The sequence below is a fragment of the Scyliorhinus canicula genome, chromosome 9 (assembly GCF_902713615.1).
Source record: "Scyliorhinus canicula chromosome 9, sScyCan1.1, whole genome shotgun sequence".
In the NCBI taxonomy this organism is placed as follows: domain Eukaryota; kingdom Metazoa; phylum Chordata; class Chondrichthyes; order Carcharhiniformes; family Scyliorhinidae; genus Scyliorhinus; species Scyliorhinus canicula.
This window is the reverse complement of record NC_052154.1, coordinates 43,426,332-43,445,895: the sequence shown is the minus strand read 5'-3', so window position 1 is coordinate 43,445,895 and position 19,564 is coordinate 43,426,332. Positions and strand designations below refer to the sequence as shown.

The window sequence follows — 19,564 nt, the reverse complement described above, 5'->3', positions numbered from 1 at the left end:
CCACTCTTTGCTTTCTATTAATTAACCAATCCTCTATCCATGCTACTACTTTACCCTTGATGCCATGCATCTTTATCTTATGCAGCAACCTTTTGTGTGGCACCTTGTCAAAGGCTTTCTGGAAATCCAGATATACCACATCCATTGGCTCCCCGTTATCTACTGCACTGGTAATGTCCTCAAAAAAAATTCCACTAAATTAGTTGGGCACGACCTGCCCTTTATGAACCCACGCTGCGTCTGCCCAATGGGACAATTTCTATCCAGATTCCTCGCTATTTCTTCCTTGATGATAGATTCCAGCATCTTCCCTACTACCGAAGTTAAGCTCACTGGCCTATAATTTCCTGCTCTCTGCCTACCTCCTTTTTTAAACACTGGTGTCACGTTTGCTAATTTCCAATCCACCGGGACCACCCCAGAGTCTAGTGAATTTTGGTAAATCATCACTAGTTCATCTGCAATTTCCCTAGCCATCTCTTTTAGCACTCTGGGGTGAGTTCCGTCAGGGCCAGGAGACTTGTCTACCTTTAGCCCCATTAGCTTGCCCATCACTACCTCCTTAGTGATAACAATCCTCTCGAGGTCCTCACCTGTCATAGCCTCATTTCTGTCAGTCACTGGCATGTTATTTGTGTCTTCTACTGTGAAGACCGGCCCAAAAAACCTGTTCAGTTCCTCAGCCATTTCCTCATCTCCCATTATTAAAACTCCCTTCTCATCCTCTAAAGGACCGATATTTACCTTAGCCACTCTTTTTTGTTTTTATATATTTGTAAAAACTTTTACTGTCTGTTTTTATATTCTGAGCAAGTTTACTCTCATACTCTATCTTACTCTTCTTTATAGCTTTTTTTAGTAGCTTTCTGTTGCCCCTAAAGATTTCCCAGTCCTCTAGTCTCCCACCAATCTTTGGCACTTTGTGCGCTTTTTCCTTCAATTTGATACTCTCCCTTATTTCCTTAGATATCCATGGTCGATTTTCCCTCTTTCTACCGTCCTTCCTTTTTGTTGGTATAAACCTTTGCTGAGCTCTGTGAAAAATCGCTTGGAAGGTTCTCCACTGTTCCCCAACTGTTCCACCATAAAATCTTTGCCACCAGTCTACCGTAGCTAGTTCTTCTCTCATCCCATTGTAATCTCCTTTGTTTAAACACAAAACACTAGTATTTGATTTTACCTTCTCACCTCCATCTGTATTTTAAATTCCACCATATTGTGATCGCTCCTTCCGAGAGGATCCTAACTATGAGATCATGAATCAATCCTGTCTCATTACACAGGACAAAGATCTAGGACCGCTTGTTCCATTACATACTGTTCTAGGAAACTATCGCGGATACATTCTATAAACCCCTCAAGGTTGCCTTGACCGACCTGGTTAAACCAATTGACATGTAGATTAAAATCCCCCATGATAACTGCTGTACCATTTCTACATGCAGCAGTTATTTCTTTGTTTATTGCCTGCCCCACCATAACGTTACTATTTGGTGGCCGATAGACTGCTCCTATCAGTGACTTTTTCGCCTTTCTATTCCTGATTTCCACCCAAATGGATTCAACCTTATCCTCCATAGCACCGATGTCATCCCTTACTATTGCCCGGATGTCATCCTTAAATAACAGAGCTACACCACCTCCCTTACCATCCACTCTGTCCTTCCGAGTAGTTTGATACTCTCGGATATTTAACTCCCAGTCGTGAACATTCTTTAACCATGTTTCAGTAATGGCCACTAAATCATAGTCATTCACGATGATTTGCGCCATCAACTCATTTACTTTATTCCGAATACTACAAGCATTCAAGTAAAGTACACTTATGTTGGTTTTTTTACCTCTGTTTTGAATCTTAACATCTCCAGTTTTATTCCTTTTAGTATTGCTGGGCCTATTCACTGAGCTCCCCTCAGTCACTGTACCTTGTACTGTCGCCCTTTTGATTTTTGACTATGTCTTCTCTGCCTTGCACTTTCCCCCTTACTTCCTTTTGCTTCTGTCCCTGTTTTACTACCTTCCCACTTCCTGCATCGGTTCCCAAGCAGCTCTAGCAAACCCCCCCCCCCCCCCCGGACATCGTTTCCAGTCCTGCCCAGGTGCAGACCGTCTGGTTTGTACTGGTCCCACCTCCCCGAGAACCGGTCCTAATGCCCCAGGAATTTGAATCCCTCCCTCTTGCACCATCTCTCGAGCCACGCATTCATCCTATCTATCCTGACATTCCTACTCTGACTAGCTCGTGGCACTGGTAGCAATCCTGAGATTACTACCTTTGAGGTCCTACTTTTTAGTTTAACTCCTAACTCCCTGAATTCAGCTTGTAGGACCTCATCCTGTTTTTTACCTGTATTGTTGATGCCTATGTGCACCCCAACCCCCAGAATATCCTGCAGCTGCTCCGAGACATCCTTGACCCTTGCACCAGGGTGGCAACATACCATCCTGGAGTCTCGATTGCGCCCACCGAACCGCCTGTCTATTCCCCTTACGATCAAGTCCCCTATCACTATAGCCCTACCATTTTTCTTCGTGCCCTGCTGCGCAGCAGAGCCAGCCACGATGCCATAAACCTTGCTGATGCTGCCTTCCCCTGGTGAGCCATCTCCCTCAACAGTATCCAAAGCAGTATATCTGTTTTTCAGGGTTAGGTGGATTGGCCATGCTAAATTGCCCGTAGTGTCCTAAAAAGTAAGGTTAAGGGGGAGTTGTTGGGTTATGGGTATAGGGTGGATACGTGAGTTTGAGTGGGGTGATCATTGCTCGGCACAACATCGAGGGCCGAAGGGCCTGTTCTGTGCTGTACTGTTGTAAAAATGACCGCAGGGGACACCTGCACTGCCGTAGAACATAGAACAGTACAGCACAGAACAGGCTCTTCGACCCTCGATGTTGTGCCGAGCAATGATCACCCTACTCAAACCCACGTATCCACCCTATACCCGTAACCCAACAACCCCCCTAACCTTTTTAGGACACTACGGGCAATTTAGCATGGCCAATCCACCTAACCCGCACATCTTTGGACTGTGGGAGGAAACCGGAGCACCCGGAGGAAACCCACGCACACACAGGGAGGACGTGCAGACTCCGCAGACAGTGACCCAGCCGAGAACCGAACCTGGGACCCTGGAGCTGTGAAGCATTTATGCTAACCACCATGCTACCGTACTGCCCTACTGCCTTCCTACTCTTGCTCGGTCTTTTGGTCACCCATTTTCTATCTCCCTCAGTAACTTTCACCTGCAGTGTGACCAACTCGCTAAACGTGCTATCCACAATCTCCTCAGCATCACGGATGCTCCAAAGTGATCCATCCGCAGCTCCAGAGCCGTCAAGCGGTCCAACAGGAGCAGCAACTGAACACGCTTCTTGCACGTGAAAGAGTCAGGGACAGTGGACGTGTCCCTGAGCTCCCACATCGCACACGAGGAGCATGACATGGGTCTGGGATCTCCTGCAATGTCTTAAACCTTAGGTAAACTTATACAACTACAATTTCAAAAAACGAAAGAAAAATAAGTAAATTAGACAATGAAAAGAAAAACTACTTACCAGTCACTTACCAGCACCTCCTCCCCACCTAGCTTCAAATTCCCAAACTTACTCTTGGTTGTGCCTTCTCTGGCTCACTGGGAGAACTCACCCAGGGTCTCAGATGTTCCCTGGTTCTCTCACAGGCCAGAAGAAAGAGAGAGAACAAAACAGTAGAGAAAAAGCACCTTCTCCCACTCTGCACCGAATTACCTCACTGCACCAAATTACCAAGTTGCAATTCCCACTCTGGATGTGCCTCACTCACTCAGGCTGTGTCTTCTTGACCTGCGCAAGCTTGGCTTGTGTTCTTCTGCGTTTCGAAGGTTGTGGCATAATCTAATTGAAGTATTTAAAATTAAAGGATTTGATTAAATAGATGCAGATAAGCTGTTTTCTCTGGGAGTTCCGAACCAGAGGCTCTAATTGAAATATTAGTGTGGGCCATGTAGGCATAGAGTAATAGTGGTCTACACTACAGCACAGAAAAGGCCCTATGGCCCATTGCATCTGCACCAGTCAAAAGCAGCCACCAGTATTCTAATCCCATTTTCCTAGACTTAGCCCATAGTCTTGGCATTGTAAGTGCACATATAAATGCTTAATATTATGAGGGTATCTGCCTCCACTATCCTTTTTAGGCTGTTCCAGACCCCCACCACTCTCTGGGAAAGTTTTTCCCCTTATCCTTAGATCTATGCCCTTGGTCATTGATCCCTCCACCAAGAGGACAAGAATTTTCCTGTTTTTACTCTATCTTTGCCCCTCAATTTTATACATATCAATCATGTCCCTTCTCAGTCTTCTCTGCTGCAAGGAAAGCAACCCCTGTCCACCCAGTCTCTTCATAGCTAAAACTCTCCAGCCAGGGCAACATCCTGGTAAATCTCCTCAGCACTCTTTCAAGTGCTATTTCATCCCTCCTATAATGTAGATTCCAGAACTGCACACAATACTCTAGCTGTGGCCTAACCAACGTTTAATACGGTTCCAGCATAACCTCCCTGCTCTTAATGTTTTTGCCTCAGCGGATAAAGGCAAGTATTCCATATGCCTCCTTAACCACCTCGCCTGAACTTCTACTTTAAGGGACCAGTGTTTATGCACACCAAGGTCCCTCTGATTCGGTTCAATTCCGTCCTCAGTGACTGTCTTCCGTGTCTGTGTGGGTTTCCTCCCGGGTGCTCCGGTTTCCTCCCACAGTCCAAAGATGTGCAGGTTAGGTGGATTGGCCATGCTAACTTGCCCTTTAGTGTCCAAAAAAAGTTAGGAGGGGTTATTGGGTTACGGGCATAGGGTGAAAGTGAGGGCTGAAGTGGGTCGGTGCAGACTCGATGGGCTGAATGGCCTCTTTCTGCACTATATGTTCTATTATATCCCTCGCTATCCAGGATTCACTGGATTTGTGGTCCCACCCTTTTTCTTTATTGGAACATGTTGGCCCTGTATTCTCCCTATTTCCATAAGACCATAAGATATAGGAATAGTATTAGGCCACTCGGCCCATTGAGTCTGCTCTGCCATTCGGCTGATACGTTTCTCATCTTCATTCTCGTGCCTTCTCGCGTAACCCCTGATCCCTTTATTAATAAAGAGCCTATCTAACTCTGAGACGTTCAGTGACTTGGTCTCCACAGCCTTCTTTGGCAATGAATTCCACAGATTCACAACCCTCTGGCTGAAGAACTTCTTCCTCATCTCTGTTTTAAAGAATCGTCACTTTAGCCTGAGGCTGTGCCTTTGGGTTCTAGTCTCTCGTACTAATGGAAACATCTTTTTCAACAATGTGCTCAGTTCCTTCTTCAAGATCGATTAATGTATATTAATGCATAGTTGTAGTCCCAACATTGACCCCTGCCGAACACAACTCGTCACAGGCTTATCCCCACTCTCTGCCTTCTGCCAGTCACCAATCCTCTATCCATGGTCAGTATCTTGCCCCTAACACCATGGGTTCTTATTTCGCAGCCTCTTGTACTTCACCTTGTCAAAGACCTTTTGTAATCCAAATAAATCCCGTTCACTGGCTCTCCTTTGTCTACCTTCCTCATTACCTTAAAGAATTCTTAACAGATTTGTCAGGCATGACTTCCCCTTGATGAAGCTATGCTGACTCAGTCCTATTTTACCATGCACTTCCAAGTACTCTGCAATTCCATCCTTAGTAATGGACTCTTTTAACGAGGTGAATGGTTCCAGTCGAATCTGGTCAAATCATGACTGATCTTATTTAAATCTTCCTTCTCTCAGTTTAGAACTTTGATCTCGGGCCCTTCCTTGTCCTTTTCCATAAATGTCTTGAATCGAACAGTTATAATTGCTGTCTGCAGAATGTCCCCCATTGATACTTCAACCACTTTCCTAGCTTCGTTAACTAAAATTAAATCCAGGTCTGCCCCCTCAAAATCTTTCACACTATCACTACCCCAGTTAATGTTAAGGAAGTTGAAATCTCCCACTATCACAATCCAATTACTTTTACACTTCTCTGAAATTTGGCTAAATATCTACTTTTCTGTTTCTCACGGACTGTTAAGGGGCCTGTTGAACTTTCCCAGCAATGTGATTGCCCCGCTTTGCTTTATAAGTTCTACCCATGAGGCTTAATTTGAAGAGCCGCCTTACTGCTGTAATTCATTCCCTGATTAAAAAATGGCGACACTCCCTCTTACCTCCTTTCCTGTCTCACTTGAAGATGCTAGACTATTGAGCTGCTTACTGCACCACCCTCAGCCATGTCTGTGACAGCAATGACATCATACCCCTATGTTTTAATTTATGCCCCACAACTCATCTGCCTTCTTTGCTAGACTCCTTGCATTAAAATAAATACCATCTAATTTTGCCCAATTCCCTATAACTTTGATTCCTTTGTAACTCACTTGCTGTCTCTTCTAATTTTGGCTGTGCATCTCCCCCTGCTGAACCTTCTCTCAGGATCCCACTTCCCTGCCAAGTTAGTTTAAACCCCTCCCCAACAACACTAACAAACCTTGCAAGAACCTTGCTGGTCCCATTTTGGTTCGGGTGCAACCTGTCCGCCTTGTATAGGCACCACTGTTCCCAAAGACGGCCCCGTATCCCAGAAATCTAAAGCTCTCCCTCCTGCACCATCTCTTCAGCCACATATTTATCTGAGCTAATCTCCTATTTCTATTCACAGTAACCTATGGCACCGGAGGTAATCCAGAGATTACTAGTTCCTGTTTTTAAATCTATTTCCTAGCTCCCTAAATTCTGTTTGCAGGACCTCATCCTTTTTTCTGTCTATATCGTAGGTACCAATGTGTACCACGATATCTGACTGTTTGTCCTCCGCCTTCAGTGTGCCCTGCACCCGTTCAATGCACCCGTGACCCTGGCACCAGGCGGGCAACATTCTGGAGTCTCTTTTGCAGCTGCAGAAACGCTTGTCTGTTCCCCTTACAGTTGAATTTCCTACCACTTGATGTGCCATCAATGAACACAAGACGAGTAGTGAACGAAACTGAGGCTTTAATAAGCTAAACAGAAAGCCTCCTGGCCTCTGATCCCGAACTGAGGCAGGGCCGAAGGTTAGCCACCTTTATACCGGGCCCGAGGGGGGGGGGGGGGGGGGGGGGGGGGGGGGGCAGAGCCATCAGGCAGTGGTTTACCACAATAATGTAGTACAGTAACAGTTTACCACAGTACATATAATATACTAAGTGGTTTACCACATTCATCCCCTGTTTTTAAAAAAAAAAGAGTCCAGCGGTGGTGAAGTGGACTTAAAAGGTCAAAGTCTGTCGGGGGCCTTGACCTTCTGCCGTGATCGTCTCAGTCCCGGCTGTGGTGTGGGCACTGGTGTCGAGACCGCGTCCAGGAGCGTGTTGTCCTCTTCTTCACCCAGTTGTTGAGTCGGTGGAGGTGTAGGGGCGGGAGTGGTGGTGATGGCCGCCGGTGGGTCAGCGGGTGCCAAATCTTGAAGTAGCTGGGTAGTGGTGGAGGGAGATGGTGTAGGGTCGGGGATGGTGGTGATGGTTGCTGGGGAACCTGCAGGTGCCAAATCCCAGAGGGAGACTGTCCTGCTGCCCGTCATGATGTGCCACGTAGGCATATTGTGGATTGGCATGGAGGAGCAGGACCTTCTCGACGAGGGAATCCGATTTATGACTTCTCGCATGCAGCCGGAGGAGGACGGGCCCTGGGACTGTTAGCCAGGACGGGAACGTGACCCCGCAGGTGGACTTCCTAGGGAAGGCAAATATACGTTCGTGAGGGGCCTCCTTGGTGGCAGTGCACAGGAGCAACTGGATGGAGTGGAGCGCATCGGGGTGGACCTCTTACCAGCGGGAGACTTGGGAGACTTTTCTAGACCGTAGGGCCAGAAGGATGGCCTTCCAGACTGTTGCGTTCTCTCTCTCCACCTGTCCGTTGCCCAGGGGGTTGTAGCTGATCGTCCTGCTTGAGGCAATGTCCTTGCTAAGCAGGAACTGACGCAACTCATTGCTCATGAAGGAGGAACCCTGATCGCTATGGATGTTGGTGGGGAACCCGAACAAGGTGAAGAAACTGTGCAGGGCCTTGATGACGATAGCAGAAGTCATGTCAGGGGATGGGATGGCAAAGGGGAATCTTGAGTACTTGTCAACAATGTTGAGGAAGTACACGTTAGTCAGTGGCGGGGAGGGGCCCTTTGAAGTGAATGCTGAGGCGCTCTGTCTGGCCGATAGAAATGCAGTTTGCTCTCCGCGCAGACCTGGCAGTCCCTGGTCATGGTCTGAACCTCAATGGAGTAAGGCAGGTTGTGGGCCTTGATAAAATGAATGACCTCCCGGGTGACAGGTCATTGTGGAGGGCCTTAAGTCGTTCTACTTGTGCATCCGCAGGATAGGGCATCTGGGGGCTCATTGAGCTTCCCAGGTCGGTACAAGATCTTGTAGTTGTAGGTGGAGAGTTCGATCCTCCACCTCAGAATCTTGTCGTTCTTGATTTTGCCTGGCTGTGTATTATTAAACATGAAGGCAACCAACCATTGGTCAGTGAGGGGAGTAAATCGCCTGCTGGCCAGGTAATGCCTCCAATGTCGCACAGCTTCTACATGGCTTGGGCTTCCTTTTCGACGGAGGTGTTGAATTTCGGAACCATGGAGGGTACGGGAGAGAGCCACAGGTCTGCCCGCCTGATTGAGGGTAGCGGCCAGGGCAAAGTCCGACGCATCGCATCGCTCTCCACCTTGAGCGGAATGGACTCGTCCACAGCGTGCATCGCGGCTTTGGCAATATCTGCCCTGATGCGGTTGAAGGCCAGGCGGGCATCAGCCATCAGGGGAAAATGGTGATTTGATTAGTGGATGGGCCTTGTCCGCATAATTGAAAACCCACTGTGCATAGTAAGAGAAGAACCCCAGGCATCTCTTCAGTGCCTTGGAGGGGGAGTTCCAGGAGAGGGCGCATGCGGTCGGAGTCGGGCCCTTGGACTCTGTTTTCCACAACGTAGCCAAGGGTGGCTAGGCGGGTTGTGCGGAAAACTCTTTTCTCCTTATTGTATGTGTGAGGTTAAGGAGCTTAGCAGTGTGGAGGAAATGCCGGAGGTTTTCGTCATGGTCCTGCTCGTCATGGTCGCAGATGGTGACATTATCTAGGAACGGGAACAAGGTCCGCAGCTTGTACAGGTCAACCATTCAGTCCATTTCCCGTGGGGGAGGGGGTACGCATCGAGCTGCGTGTACCGGTTGATGGTCTGACTGTAGTCAATGACCATCCGGTGCTTCTCCCCAGTCTTGACGACCACCACTTGGGCTCTCCAGGGGCTGGTACTAGCTTCAATGATCCCATCTTGTAGGAGATGCTGGACCTCTGACCTGATAAAGGCCCTGCCCCTGGCACCGTATCTTCTGCTAGTGGTGACAGGCTTACAGTCCGGGGTGAGCTTAGCAAAGAGTGAGCAAGGCTACAGATGGTGAGGGGGTAGCAGGGGTTCACTGAACTTTAAGGTAAGACTTTGGAGGTGGCACTGGAAGTCGAGCCCCAGTAATAGGGCAGCGCAGAGATGGGGGCGGGCGTAGAGCTTAAAGTTAGTGTACTCTACGCCTTGTACTGAAAGGGTCGTGACACAGTACCCGCGGATTTCTACTGAATGTGATCTGGAAGCCAGGGGGATTTTCTGTGTCGCGGGTAAAATTGGGAGGGAGTAGCGCCTTACTGTATCTGGGTGGATAAAGCTGTCTGTGCTCCAGGAGTCGAAGAGGCAGGTCGTCTCGTTGATCCGGACGGTCATCGTGGATTTCGTGAGGTGATGAGGTCGAGGCTGGTCGAGTGTAATGGAGACGAGCTTCGGAAGGTGATGGGTGGGCCGATCGGAGGTAGCGGTGGCCAGCGTACGACCGGGTGAGCAGGGGTCACGGGAGGCTGCAGAGAGGTCCGAAGATGGTGGCCCACATAGGTCGCATGTGGCGGGTGGCATCAAAGATGGCGGGCCGCACATGGTGGGTGGCATTGAAGATGGCGGCCCCATCGGATCGCACATGGTGATTAGCAGCAACGGTGGCGGCCCCCACGGGTCGCACATGGTGGGTGGCAGCAAAGATGGCGGTGCCCATGGGTCGCACATGGTGGGTGGCAGCAAAGATGGCGGAGCCCATGGTCGCACATGGTGGGTGGCATCGAAGATGCAGCGCCCACGGGTCGCACATGGTGGGTGGCAGCAAAGATGGCCCCCATGGGTTGCACATGGTGATTGGCAGCGAAGATGGCGGTCACCACGGGTGGCACATGGTGTGTGGCAGCAAAGATGGCGGCGCCCACGGGTCACGCATGGTGGGTGTCGCGGCAGCTAGGGGCGGCCCTGACACGCAACAGGCAGCGCTGCTGGGCCTAGGAACTTTAGGGACAGGTCGGGCCTGGCAGGCTTTGGCGAAGTGGCCTTTCCTCCACACCCGTTGCCAATCGCGTTCCGTGCAGGGCAGCAGGGATGCTTACCCTGGCCGCAAAAGTAGCACATCAGGCTTTTGGCGTTGGTGGGCTGCTGCGCGGCCCAGGATTGCGCCGCGCTCTAGTCGGATGATGGCGGTGCCCATGAGGGTGCCGCGTGGTCAGAGGTGTAGGCCTCCATGTTCTAGAAAGCCACCTCCAGAGAGTTTGGGAGCTGCACAGTCTCTGGGAGGCCAAGTGTACCCCCTTCTAGCAAGCGCTGGCGGATGTAATTCGATTTAATGCCTGCGACATAGGCGTCCCTGATCAACAGCTCCATGTGTTGGATAGCCGTTACCGCCTGGCAAGCACAATTCCAGCCGAGTACCCGCAAGGCACTCAGGAATTCGGCTTATGATTCTCCGGGGCGTTGTCACCTCGTGGCAAGAAGATGCCTGGCATACCTCGTTTACTGACGTTACGTATTGTCCCTTCAGCAGCATTATCGCCTCCGTATTCGAGGGGGCGTCTCTGATGAGAAGGCAAACTTGCGGGCTCGCCCGTGCGTTGAGTATTTGTTGCTTTTGGAGGTCGGTGATGTCTTCGGTGGAGGATCCGAGGTCGGCTTCGAAGCCAGTGCTCTAATGTTGCAGTGGCGTCGCATGCTTGTGGGTCCAGCTCCAGGCGATCAGGCATGAGCGATGAATTCATCTTAAAAGTTTCGCTTATTAAATTGATGTGCCATCAATGAACACAAGACAAGTAGTGAACGCAACTGAGGCTTTAATTAGCTAAACAGAGCCTCCTGGCCTCTGATCCCAAACTGAGGCAGGGCCACCTTTTATACCGAGCCCGAGGGGAGGCGGAGCCATCAGGCAGTGGTTTATCACAATATATGTATTATACTAATTATACTAACAATACATATAGTATACTAACAGTGGTTTACCACAGCACTATAACCCTGCTGTTCTTCCTCCTCCCTCTTGTGCAGCTGACCTTCCCATAGTGCCCTGGAGTTGGCTGCCATTGTTTTCCCACTGTGCAGTCATCTCCCCCAACAGTATTCAAAACAGTGCATCTGTTCGAAAGGGAAATGGTCACAGGGGACTATTGCGCTACCTGCCTTCCTGCATGGTGGTCACCCATACCCTTTCTGCCTGTCCAATCTTCTTTCTGTGAGGACATGTTCCCACAAATCAGGAAGCACTTTTTCACAAAAGGTAATGTAAATCTAGAACTTGTTCTCAAAAGCAGCTGATGTTGGGTCATTTGAAACTTGTAAGTCTTAAATTGAATGATTTATGTCAGTCAAATGTTTTCAACGAGCACGGAAGAGAGGTAGGTACATTGAGTTTGAGTAACATAGCAGTCATGATGTAATTGCCTGTTAGAAGAGGATTGAGAGACTGAATGGCCCACTTCTATTCCTATTGCTCACCAATGCCCTGGTAAAATAATGCTAATAAAGCAGATTTATTCCTCCATAAAAGGTGGTTAACTGTTGCTTTACTCCAACTTATTTGGTAAATAATGAGATGAGACCATTTTTAGAGGATAGAATAGAAAAGCTGTGCAGTTATGTTGAACTTGTATAGAACCTTATTTGGCATGCAGAGTGCTGTGGTCAGTTCCGGTCTCCATATTATAGAAAAGACATGGAGGAGAAGGTGTAAAAAAGATTTACAAGAATTACAGCACGGCACAGTGTTTGCACTCTGCTGCCTTCCAGCTCCAGGGACCCGGGTTCAATTCCACCCTTTGGTTAACTGTGTGGAGTTTGCACTCTTCCCCGTGTCTGCATGGGTTTCCACTAGGTGCTTTGTTTCCTCCCACTGTCCATAGACGTGCAGTTTAGTCACTTAGTGTCCAGGGATGTACAAGTTAGGTGGGGTTACAGTGATAGGGTGGGAGCCTCGGTCGGGTGCTCTTTTAGAGGGCCGGTGCAGACTTGATGGGCCGAATGGCCTCCTTCTGCACTGTCGGAATTCTCTACTTGAATTATATAACTGAAAACTTGAAAGATAAAACATGCTGGGACTTGGGTGATCTGATAGAAGTTTTTAGAATTATCAAGGTTTGGTAGGGAGGGGTGGAGTACGGTGTTTCCATTTGTGAGACCAAACTAGGGGAAATAAATATAACCATCACTAAATCCAATAAAGAATTTGTGGTAAATGCATTTTTTAAGTCCGTAATTAGAATGTGGTACCTGCTTTAGCACTGGATGATCTTCACAAAGTTATGAATAGTTTTGAATCCAGGTTGAGTTCACTGAAATGGAGAAACCGGTATGCAATGTTTTTGCAATTTTTTCTTGTTGGTCCAGTTAACCACAAATATATTGTTGTTCCTGTCCACAAGGATATATACTGCACTTTAAAATGCTCTAAATAAATTGTTGTGGCCAAATCCGCAACATGTAAGTAAAGAAGTAGAGGTAAATTGCATAGATGCATTTAAATTGAAGCTAAATGAACATGAGAGAAGTTAATAAAAGATTATAACGATTAGAGTTTAACAAAAGGAGAGGTAATGGGAGTCTCTTGTGATGTGTGAAGACTTGCTTGAACCAGTTGGGCCAAGTGGCCTGTTTTCTGTGTACATTCTGTGCAATTTTATGTAATTGGCAAGTGGTTCACCTACAAACGTTGGAGTTACTGACTTTGTAACATGCTGACCTTGAAACTAGTACCATTTTGTGAATTATCTTTTTTGTGAACTACTCTGTGCACCTTATCTTCCAAAGCCTATGTAGGTCATTTTAATCACTTATAAAACACTAAATCCATCATTTTCATTTTCAGATGTACAGAAAGCACTGGATGATCTTCACAAAGTTATGAACAGTTTTGAATCCAAGGTTGAGTTCACTGAAATGGAGAAACCGGTATGCAATGTTTTTGCTCTTTTTTTATTTGGTCCAGTTAACCACAAATGTATTGTTGATCCTGTCCACAAGGATGTATACTATACTGTAAGATGCTATAAATAAAGTGTTGTGGCCAGATCCGCAACGGGAAAGTAAATTACAGCTAGTGTTATAAGATCAAGGTGACGAGTGTATTTGTGTGTTAAATCAATGTGAAATTCTGGCTTGGGAAGCCTGTGCGAGTACACCAAAACTGTGAAGTGTATTCAGTACAATATTTAGGCAGCTAATATAGCAATAAAGATTTGTAATGATTCATTTTCAAATCCAAAAGAAATTTCATTCTCCCATAGTGGCTAATTGTACAGTGGCTTGGACCCAGCAGTGGAATTATTATTTGACCTCCTTGGTGGGTGTAAAGGTTTAAAATCATGAAGGGAATTGATGTATGTGGAAATACTTTTTATGCACAACACTTGGCTTGGATTATGTTGAGGAATGAGTAGTGGAATTTATGTAATAGTGATTCTGAATGTGAATATCTGGAAAAAAAAATGAATAGATCTTGACTCAAAAAAAAAGTACAGAGGTACAGATTTGAGGCTGAGGTCTGGGATTGCTCAAATCTAAATTGAGATTAACAAGATGGGTATACTGATCTTGTCATGGTTACATTAAAAAAAAATTCTGCCGAGTCCTTTGTGGGAAGGCATACAGAAATAAAATCACTTGAAGACTAGAAGTGTATTGTCCACTTATTTAAATATTACATTTCTGCTGATACATTATTCAGTGTGAAAGAGAGCCAAATGTATAAATCTCTCTACATCAGCACACACCAGCTCCAATAGTAAGTCCTTAGCTATGCCTTCTCATGATGACAAATGGAAACTGGGTCCCATATGGATCTAGGTTAAAGCTTCAGCGAAACCCTTGAGGAAATTTGGCTCCGCCAGACATTGTATGCACACCTACTGCAAGGTGGACGCGTCCTAGCACTCGTGAACTAACGACCCAGCTATGGGCGAGTATCTCTGTTGCTTTGTGGATCTCTTGGGAGTGTTGAAGGCTCAAAGAAGTAAACCCTAATTTAATAAAATAAATCTGGAATGGATCTCGAACAAGGACTGCTGTCTGAATGTCATCTTCCGGCATCTCCTGCAACCAAATGGATGCCAAAAGTAGTGCTTTGCATTCCTTTGACCTCAACTGGGGAGGTCTGGAGGGGGGATCCTGAATTTTGGGTAGGCCCGGGCATCTGTAAATTTGGCCCAGGCAGCACGTGCCGCCCTGAGAGTAGCCACTCCAGCTTACTTGCTGCAGTGTTATCACAACATGCAACACATCTGTTAGAAATGATGGGCCCAACTCAATTTGCATAAACAACAGGTGCTATGGGCTGTCTTTGTCGTGTCCACTGGTCAGCCACTACCCACCTCCAGTCGGGCAGCCCCTGTCTAGTCCACCTGCTTCAGGAGTTGCTTGAAGTTTAGAATCTCTATTCGACAAGTAGGCAGAATTAGTCACACCAGATAAACACCAGAAAGTGATTGGCAAGGTGACATGTCAGGGTCACAGGCACAGGGCTGACAGGTGACTTGCAGCTGATCAATAATTCCTGCAAGGCAGCTGTGAGCAACATGGAACCCAATAGGCTGAAAAGAATAGGCTCATCAAGAGCAAATCATTGAAAGAAAAATGTTGTTCATTCATTTCAAAGGGGAAGATTTCAAAGGGAATGCATAAACAAAGTATAGGCTATGCTATAAGGAACTTTCTACTCTTATATAACACCTGCCCAACCTACAAATGGTTCAGAATGTGTTCCTATTTTGACTATTCCCCCCTCAGCTCAAATGGGCACTTAACCTCATGAGTATCTATGCTCCAACACTGTGCTCCACAGTGAGGTGAAGGATCAGTTCAGTGAACAAAGACGAATACAGTGCCCTCCAAGCCTGTACTGGTTATGATACCAACCTTTGCCAAAATCCTTATCGCTACCTTGTATCTCTCTGTACCCATCCTATCCATGTGTTTATCATGATGCTTTTTGAACACCGTTAATGTATCTGCTTCCACAACCTCCCCTGGCAACGCGGTCCAGGCACACTCCACACTCTGCGTTTTAAAAAAAAACCTGCCTTGCGTAAAAAAACCTGCCTCGCACATCTAAGTTTTTGACATTTGGCAGTTTCGCTTAGCGAGAACATCTTCACTGTTGGGAGATCTCAGCATGAGTGGCCGCAAGTGACCATGAAACATGGCCCTCCTGCCTCCAACGTCATGGCCTGTGAAAAGTAACAGAACAGACAGAGACCACTTGAGTTTGCAGCTACCACAAGCATTGTGCAACTAACATTTTTAAGAACAAACCATGCCATGGTGTCCTGGAGCCATCCATGATCAGGAAATTGGCATCAGCTTGACTGGCTGAACAGACAGCTCTGCTACTCGATTGAACAGGCACTCTACTGCATTCCTACACATCACAGGCAAGATGGCGCATGCTTGGAGACACCTTCTGTAATTTTGCGCGCACAACATAAGGAAGCCAAGAGTGAAAATATGCTGACTGGTTCGAGGCTAACACCTGTGATTGCACCTGTCAATGAGGCCAAGATTAAAGTGTGCCAAGTCCTTATCAGAGAGTTGTTCAATGAAAATGGACAGACCTCATGCCTGTAAATTGTTTGGTTTGCTTATTCACATCAGAAAGGCAAATGTCCAGAGTGTTGTCGGCCTGCTATCTATCAGCATTGACACTGACCCTGAAGGTTTTTAGCTTCACCTATCGAGGCGCCGCAATCATCAGCAATCAAAGACTTGACGCTGAAATCCACACATGCATTATAAAAGCTAGAGCTATTATGTCCAAGCTGAGGAAGTGTGTGTGGATAGCAACCTGACCCCTGTACCCTGATAAAATGTGGACAGCATATGCTAGACGGGAAAGGGGGGAATAGTTTCCAATTTCAATGTCTCAGATGTATTCTCTACATCTTTTGGCAAGGCACGTTTACCAACTCTGACGCCCTGCAGGCTAATTCAATTTGCACATACATAGTTAAGCCAGCAACGTCTATGTTGGCTCGGCCATGTTTGTCAGATGGAAGACCACCTATATGTTGAATTGGTCAGTGGGTCACCTGAATATCCAAACCTCCACCACAAGGATGCCTGTCAATGAAACATAAAGATGGTGGATGTTGACACTAGGAGCCAGCCTCTGATGGCAGTGACTTCAGAAGGCTGCGAGGGTGATGGAAAGGTGAGTAGAAACCAAAAGCTTAGCTGGCCAACAATAGGGGCCTAGAGAAAACAGGCCAGTAAATTGTGCAACTTCTCAGCCCATTGTCTTCCTTTGCAGAAAATACTGCAGAGACTGAATGGGGCCCCTGAGCCATACTAGGAGATGTTTAATAAAGTTGACCACCAAAACACGACAAACCATTGTCTCATGAGTTGAAAAACTGCCGCATAAAAGAAAGTAGTTGAGAATGACTTGCTTTTGAGCTGTTGCCAACATACAGTGCTAGAACTACTGAAGAGGAATGTATAAATGGGCCACAATTAATATTTCGTATTCTAATTTAGATGAGCACACCAATCAAATTGAACTTTTTTTATATACTGCATTCTTTTCTAATTAGGGTAAGGAAGGTATTGTAGAAATACACGAGGAAATTCAGAATGAAGACCTAGAAATTAAGGATTTAAAGTCTGAAGGTACTTAATTATTTCTGCCATTTACTTTACATGATTAATTAAAGCTCATAAATAACTAGGACTCCAAATGTGCTTGAGGTGAGAGAGAGAAGCATTTTATCCTCATGTTTGTACTTTGTGCTGGCCGTGTTTTTTTTTTACTGGTGCAACTCCAACTTTGATTTTGTTAATCTTAACCATTCCTCCTTCCAATTAAAAATACCTGATTAAAATTTCTGATTACAGCTTACACCCTTTCATTTTTAATGTGTACATCGTGCTGCACTAAAGTTTTGCACACTTACCATTGGAATAGTTCCTCTGTATTGGATAGTTCAACAATATATTTTTATCGTCTGTTGATGCATTCATTTAAAAAAATATATATATTTATTCAACTTTTTTCAACTTTATGCAGAATACAAATTCAAACAGAATCCCCCATCCCACCTACCAGCCCTAATAAGCTAACCCCACTCTTCCCAAACACCTAACTCCTCAGCCTTTCTCCCCCCCCTCCCCCCAACACGTCCTCTCCATCTGTCTCTCACTTCTCTCCTCTCCCTTCTCCTCTGTCTCTCTTTCCCCCCCCCCCCCCCCCAAAATCTTCAGTGGAACCCCCAGTTGCTCCCCTCATGGTGCACTTGACTATCTCGAGGTATAGTAACGGCATCAGATCTCCAAGTCACATTTGAGGCACTGGGTGGAGAAGCTTAGCTCCACCCTATCAGCGCACTCTTCCGGGTAACCAGTGAGACCAAGACGTTGGCCCCCGCGCCAGTTTGCAGCTCTGGCGAGCCGACACACCAAATAGCCACTAAGGGACAGGGCTTCAGTTCAATTTTCAGAATCGCCGACATGGTGCGAAAGCAGGAGACCCAGAAGCCCACAAGTTTGGGACACATGCACATTGTTGGCCAGCCCCTGCAGAGCGCTCGCACTTATCCTCCACCCCACTGCAAAGAACAGACTCATCCTGGACCTATTTAGTGATCCCTATGCACGACTTTGTGTATTAGGCCAAGCCTCACACATGATGTACAGTTCACCCTCCCCATGCCTCACACCACGCCACCTCATCCAAAATAGCCCCCTACTCCTCATCTCACTTGGCCTTAACCCCCTCTATAGATGGACATAATCCGTCCATAGATATGGGAAATACACCCTCGAACCATGCGAATGAAAGAACCCCTTCCATTAATGAGGTTGGCAGCGCTATGGGGAATGTCAGAAAGATCTGTTACACAAAAGTGCAAACTTGGATGTATCTGAGTTAGATGGTGAGAGTCCAAATTTTTTCGACAGTTCCTCTAAACTAGAAAACCAGCCCTCCATGAACAGATCCCCCATTCTTTGCGACCCCGTCCCCCTCCTCCCCAAATGTAGCTTCCAACCTCACAGGCTTAAACATATGATCCGCACAAATCGGAGACAGCTTCAACAGCGCCCCCAATTTTAAATGCTGTCTAATTGTCTCCATACCTTCAAGGTTGTGACAACCCCCCCCCCCGACTTGCCGCATATTTCACTGGTGAGAATGGGAGCGAGGCCGTTGCTAATGCACTCAACCAAGCCCTCTACATGACTTTGATTCCATCTGCACCCATGTGTCTCCGGATCACTACACCAACACAACACCTCCGCATTTGCTGCCCAGGAATAATATATCAATATATCAGGCACAGACAGTCAGTCCCTCTGAAGCACTATCCTTAGCATCTTTGTGGTCTTAACCATCCATATAAAGGAGATGTTCAACTCCCCCAAAAAGGATTCGGGGAGAAAGACAGGCAAACACTGGAACGTGAACAAAAATCTTGGCAAAATATTCACCTTGACAGGGTGAACCCTGCCCGCCAAGCACAGTGGCAGATTATCCCACCTCTGCAAAACATTCCTGACCTTGTCCACCAAGCTGCTTTGGTTCAGCTTAGGAGCCGGGCCACCTGGATCCCCCAGATAGCTGAAGTTGGTACCAGCCACCCAGAACGCTAGCAGTCTCCAGATTGACTCATTTTTTCCAAGTTTAATTTGTACCCTGAAAAAGAGCCAAAGAGCCTCAGCAGCCCCATTATATTGCCCATAGTGGGGATCAGGTCCATCGCATACAGTGAGAGATCATTGGTGTACAAGGACACCGTATGCTCTACCCCTCCCCTCATTATCCCCTTCCACTTATCTGAAGCCCTCTGGGTGAGGGCGAAAGGCGCTCTCGCCAGTGCAAACAAAGGGGGTTATGGGGCACCTCTGTGTTGTCCATTGTTTAATTGGAAATGCCCCGAACTACTGTTTGTGCAGACACTGGTTTTCGGGGCTTTGTACAACAATCGTATCCAAGACACAAACTTGGGCCCCAACCCAAACTTCTCCAATACTGTAAACAAATATCCCCCATTCTATTCTATTGAATGCCTTCTCGGCATCCTATGACATGATTACCTCTGGTTCTGGCCCCTCCAGAGACAGCACCACATTTAACAATCGCACGTTAGATGACAATTGCCGGCCTTACAAAACCCGTCTCTTCCTTCCCGATAACTTGAGGGCGACATTGCTCCAACCTCCGTGCCAACAC

General features: G+C 47.0%; 1 protein-coding gene across 3 annotated transcripts in view; it reads left to right on the top strand.

Moving 5' to 3' along the window:
* The window catches only part of uri1 (URI1 prefoldin like chaperone), a 68,850-nt gene that overhangs the window by 29,889 nt on the left and 19,397 nt on the right, over positions 1-19,564 (top strand). For all 3 annotated transcript variants that reach the window (XM_038806610.1, XM_038806612.1, XM_038806611.1), the window contains exons 5-6: positions 13,214-13,296; positions 16,932-17,007. In XM_038806610.1, coding sequence (XP_038662538.1) covers positions 13,214-13,296; positions 16,932-17,007 — 159 coding nt within the window. The remainder of the gene's footprint in view (positions 1-13,213; positions 13,297-16,931; positions 17,008-19,564) is intronic.